The sequence below is a fragment of the Mesoplodon densirostris genome, chromosome 13 (genome assembly GCF_025265405.1).
Source record: "Mesoplodon densirostris isolate mMesDen1 chromosome 13, mMesDen1 primary haplotype, whole genome shotgun sequence".
Classification (NCBI taxonomy): Eukaryota; Metazoa; Chordata; class Mammalia; order Artiodactyla; family Ziphiidae; genus Mesoplodon; species Mesoplodon densirostris.
In genome coordinates this window covers 2,397,726-2,403,725 of record NC_082673.1, presented here as the reverse complement: position 1 = coordinate 2,403,725, position 6,000 = coordinate 2,397,726, and the positions used below count along the sequence as shown (strand labels likewise).

Sequence of the window (6,000 nt, the reverse complement as noted above, 5' to 3'; positions counted from 1 at the left end):
CTTAAATGAAGGAAAGAACAAGAGGTTCATGGATGTTTCCTTCATTCATCATTAAAGTGACACATTTTGGCATCTTTGAATGACACTGGCTGCAAATAAAACACTCGTGTCAGTGACCCAAGGAAGAAATAGTCTGTTTCGCATTGTGTCTACCATAGGTAAAATGTAATGATCCTTTTGCAATTCTCAGCAATATTCTACAATAAGATAAACAAAATTAGAGTGCCAGTGTCAAATCATGGGATGAGGGTACAAAGAGAAACCTACACCAGTGAGTTAAAGTGCTTTCTTTTTGACGAGGGTTTTTGCCTGCTGATCTCTGTGCAGCCGTCTCCTTTCTGTTGCTCCTGATGCAATGATGGGGCATTCGTTCCTGACCAGGCCCATCATGTATTTGTCATACCAAATAATCTAAATTGTCGAAATGACCATTTAATGGGTATTTTTATTTATATGTAGCTTACAATTTTTTATATTTACATACTCGAGTCATTCATTCTTTCGTCTTCTCTTCTGATGAAAGCAACATACTGGCACCGACCCACCGATAGAGAGCAAGCTATCCTGTTCATTCAGGATGATTCCCAGAGGCCTTCAAAACAGAAATGCTTCTGAGATCCGTATGACCTTCTTCTTTTCTGCTGAAATTTCAACTTGGCTTCACTGTTGACTTGATGATGCGATTGCTTCTCCAGTGTCTAGAGTGACGAGTATAATTATTTTTATAAGTCAAAGTAAGAGGTGCCAAGCTCAGGCTGTCAAGTCATGTACTTGGCTTTGCTCATCATGCTGGAACTGGGAGCAGCAGAAGCAGTAGCCTGATTGCCTAAAAAGAGGGGGTCCAAACAAGCCACCTTGGCAGCAAAGAATGAGTGAATGCAGTGAAGAACAGCAAATAGATTCGAAAATTCCAGCTCCTGAAAGGGAAAGAGAGATGGGTCACATAAAATAAAAAACAGTTTCCTGAAACTAAATGGAAAATAACTACACCATTAGATAATAGCTAGAGTTTTTCTTTCAAGTGCAATAAACTTAACTAGAATCAATGATATCTAACTTATGGAAATTGTAGGCATTTTTGTTCAATATGTTACTTTCAAACGCATTGCCAATTTACTGCAAAATATGGTGGCCCAAGAGTCAGAAGAACTAAGCATTCTTATCACCCATGAGAGTCTTTTCAATATTGATAAATGCTGCATAGAAATATATTTGGCCAGATTAAAATTCTACTTTTGACATAGTGTAAGTAAAGAGAATCAGCAGTTTTAAAAGTATTTTTATCTCTTTACACACAATTCAAATGAAAAATTTGGATTGGAGTAATTAAAAAGTATTCTTCACTACTATCTAGAATAAGTTGCTGTTTGTCATAGGACAATGAATATGAAATACTGAGAGCAAGGGGATATAAATGTTTAAGGCCCTATAAACCAGATGGTTCACTTCCAAAATATAATGAATGCATTCATTTTAAATTTAATTAATTCTGATTATCATACTTGGTTGTTAAAAAAAGTTAGCCAGGGCTCACTAACCGTTTGGATTTTCAGAAATATATTTCCCATTTGGATACTTAAGGAAATGTAGCACCAACCAGCAGCACCAAATGATATATATTGAAATGAAAATAGAAAGAAGTTACTTCAAACCACAAATGATATCAGATTAGCTGTAAAATCATGAGTTGGTGCTCGGGATAGGTTTTGAAAGCTGACGTCACAAATATTGTTATGAAAAACCATCAGTAGTCCCATAAAAATGATTTAATTCCAAAAGGATTGAGAGAAGAAAAATAAAAATATGTGCTTGATGAGGTCGATTTGATAAACTTGTCACAAAGAGGATAACTAGAGCGTAATAAACCATATGGAATTGCTGACGAAACTGATGCTATATCAATACATATTAGTAATAAAGGATGCAGAATTGCAATTAATAGGCACATTGCTGATGGTGTTTTCAATTCATGGTATGTGGCAATGGAAAATAATATAAAGTATTCATTCACTTAGGACATATTGTAATATCTGTCATGTACCAAGGAACTATTTAAATAAAATAGTTCACTTCAGGAGTACTTTCACAGATATGTAATAGAAGGTCAGTAGGCCACAATATAGATTCATAGTTTGGTACAAAGTAGATGAAATAGTTATGCTGTCAAAGAGATTCCCCCCAAAACTTCAGAATATCTTAGTCAGTTTCCTATGGCAAATGTTAAAACAGCAAAGATCTGGTTTAACTTGTAAATTCCTAAAATGATTCCACCTCAAAATGATTTTACTCAGTCATTATGATTTCAGGAGCAGTAGTTTTAGCAATCTGCTTCATGTCACCACGATGTGTTATTGGTCACCCAGCAGGTTTCCTCTGGCTTTAATTCAACCCAAAATTCACCCCTTCGTTCTTTGTGCAGCCAGCTTATTTCAGGTGCAGATTTTGAATATGTTCGGTGTCAACCCCTAAAAATCCACTAGCTGTAAAAAGGATGGGACGGTTTCGGAAAGCATGAGATATGCTTGTATATTATTAAAAAACAAAACAATAAAAACATACAATTTACTCTTGGTGAAGGGGAGAATACTGTTGAATGTTGCAACTAGGCAAAAATATAACAATTTTTCTCAAAAATAATTTTGCCATACTTTATTAAATTGGAGATTATATCTTGGTTGTCAAAAAACAAATAATCTAAATATATAGATATTTTGGGGATGATTAATATTTTCAGTGATTCATACCTTGTCAAGTATATGTCAATTATTTGATGCAGACTGGCACTTTAAAATTTTTACGCCTTTTTTTGGATGTTGGTAGGCAGGAAATGATAGGTAATTAGAAGATAAAACAAGAGGCAGAGATGTGTTCAAGTTTGGTCCTTGATTCCAGAGTCAACTCATCTTCCCTCGGGCTCGGTAGTCACCTTTGGTCATCACATCCACTCCTAAGGCTTCAATTTGCATTTCTGTGTACACTAGTAACACTCTTTCCCTCATTTCTAATGTAAATTCTGACCTACAGAATGTACCTATCTACTGAGCATCCACAGGTGACGTTCACCGAGCTATTTACCATCTCCTTGTAATAGAGCTCTTCTGAACCCCAGGAATCTCACTCAACATAATTCTCCTCAAAACTTAATCATTCATTCATTCAATGAATATTTATTGAGCACTTACTATGCATCTAGTTTTTTTTCCTGGTGAAAAGATAAAATAGTGAGCAGAACAGACAGAAAAAATGGTCTAATGGGAGTTACATTCTTGTGGCAGGAGACAACATATAAGGGCATAAACAAGTTAAATATAATATTTCTGAATATAATAATAAGTATACTCAAGAAAACAAAGCACGGAAGAGAGCAGAGTGTGGGAGGGCATGCAGGACAGGGAAATCCATATTTTCCTGGAGGTGAAACCTAACGGGACAAAGGAGTAAACCATCTGGATGTTTGTGAGAGAAACATTCCCGTCAGAAGTCAATTTCAAAGGCCCTGAGATAGAGACATTCTAGGAGAGCTTGAGGAAAGCCAGGGACTATCAGCACTGGGATGGAGTGAATCATGGAGTAATTCGTAGGAAATGAGGTCAAAGATATAACTCAGGCCAGAAACTGTAGTACATATGAGCCCTTTATGAGCTCTACTCTGATTGCCATGGAAAGCCACTGGAGATTTTTCAGCACAGAGTGACAAGAATTGGTATTGAGTATTAAAATGATAATTCTGGCCACACTGTTGATAATAAACTCTTTGGGAATAAGATTGAAAGAAGGGAAGCTGTAAAGTTTTCAGTTAAAAAATGTGTGGGATTGAAAGTAAAATTGAGTCAAGGATGATTCCAAGATCTTTGGTTGAGCATCTGAAAGGAGGATTTTCAAATTATATATCTGATAAGGGCTTACTATCCAAAACGTATAAAGAATTCATATAACTCAACAGCAAAAAGACAATCTGATTAAAGAATGAGCAGAAGATATGAATAGACATTTTTTTTCAGAGAAGACATGTAGATGGCCGGCACATACATGGAAAGATGACCAGCATCAGTCATCATCAGAAAGATGAAAGTCAAGCCCACAGCGAGACAGCACCTCACACCTGTTACAGCTGGAATCACCAGCGCAGTTCACTGTAGTCTTACAGAAATTGCTGCTAACTGTTTTCAGTACATACCTTGGGGTGGGTTTTCCCAATGAACAAGTTCTGAGTCACGTCAAGTAATGACAAGCACTGCAAATAGGGGCTTTCCCAGGGAGCTTCCAGATAGATCCAATAATTACTGTTTTCATAATCAAATAGTTAATTTTTCAGGTCAAAATTCAGTTTATTTTTTTCCATTTTCAAATGCTTTCATGACTTTTGTAATTTTCCTCTTTTTTTTATTATGAGACAATAACACCAGACCTGATTATTTTGAGTTACTTTACCTCCTTGGAAAATGCTTTCAAGTGTATCTTTATTCTTAAAATTCTGATTTTCAAAATGTTTTTACTTATATTAAATAAAAATACAATTACATTTCTTCGATAGAAAAATGGTGACTTTTGGCAAAAAGGAAGAAAAATGCATCATACCATGGACATGTTCCCTTTAACAGCTACTTGTTTTGGAGGTGGTTAATATATTTGTTTTACTTAAAAAATGCCAGTTTAAGTTTTCTAGTTTACCAAGTTAGAGAATAATTTGGATTCTTAACACACATGGGTAAATAAAAGTCAATATCCCTATGGAGAATATAAGAGGCTTGAAAAATAAATTATGTATAAGGAGAAAAAACCTTCTCAGTGAGAAATAAACATGATTCAGAACCCTCATGATTCCCAGGAGTTTAGGAGCTCTTTTAAAGGTAGAGGAATATCCTGTACAGAGTTCTCCTTTATGACATATTACTTTTCCTAATCCAATCGTTTGAAATAAAATTTTAGATGAAATAAGTGGTATATAACTCACATAGACACACATACAGATATACTCACACAATTACTAATTTCCCTGATTTATTTCCAGCTGCTCCAGTTTCTTCTATACTATGAGGCACCACCAAACAGGATTGATGAAGGACCTGCATTACCAAGCAGGAGCCTGCCCTGTCCTCATTTTTCTTCCCCATAATCTAAACATCTGGGGCTCTGGAAAGTTTTCAGTGAAAGCAGAAAGGTCTTGGCGTTTTGGAAAACCTTTGGTTCCAAATGCCAAAAAGAGTCAGAAATTGTGAAAAGCAGGATAGGTAGGAAGCTGACCCTTCATCTTTTATGCAGAGGGAGATCCTTCATCCTCAATATCTGTCTTGTTTTGTGAATATTAAACATCCTAATTTATGAGACCTCAAATGCCGAATAGGAATTTGCTTAGATGACTGGTTATTTTCTTCCAAAAGGCAAATTTCAGCACATCATTAATTCTTCAGTGGAATCTTTGACAGATACTTACTGAGCATACAAAATGTTCCATTCACTGTGTTATATATTCAGTCTTTACCTTCAAACCAGGGAACATACTGTCCCAAGGGTAACCCTTTTAGGCAGACACTTATCCACAATTTATAATGAGAAAATGAAGATTTATAGAGAATAGCTGGAAAGTAGCATTACTGGAACTCAATCCTCAATTTCTGATTTAAGGCTTACTAAACCTTATATTGTGTGAGAAGGTCTCTTATGGCAGCTTGAAGTCTCTGAGGCCATGGAGATTGGGGGCAGGGAAGGGTTTTGGGGAAGAATTCTATTCAGAAATGTTTCCAAACTCTGCACAGTTCCACTAAATAAAAAAGCAATTTTCTTTTTCTTTCTCTTATTGTACAAAAAGTACTGCCTTGGCTGCCAGACCTCAAATCCAGTAATTTAAGATTAATATGCTATACACACTAGTTTAGGAAATATTATAACAGTGTTTTCATGGGGGGAATGGTCATGAATTTCAATGAATAAAGCGACAACAATGCTTTTAGAAGGCAGCCTGTTTTGAAGTCAGGGGATTGTCTAGCCATATTATCAAAT

At 35.8% G+C, this 6,000-nt stretch overlaps 1 protein-coding gene across 2 annotated transcripts in view; it reads right to left on the bottom strand.

The window, feature by feature from the left end:
- Positions 1 to 758: 758 nt before the first annotated feature.
- The window catches only part of SNTG1 (syntrophin gamma 1), a 180,590-nt gene continuing 175,348 nt past the window's right edge, over positions 759 to 6,000 (bottom strand). For both annotated transcript variants that reach the window (XM_060116217.1, XM_060116218.1), the window contains one exon: positions 759 to 917. In XM_060116217.1, the coding sequence (XP_059972200.1) occupies positions 759 to 917 (159 nt within the window). The remainder of the gene's footprint in view (positions 918 to 6,000) is intronic.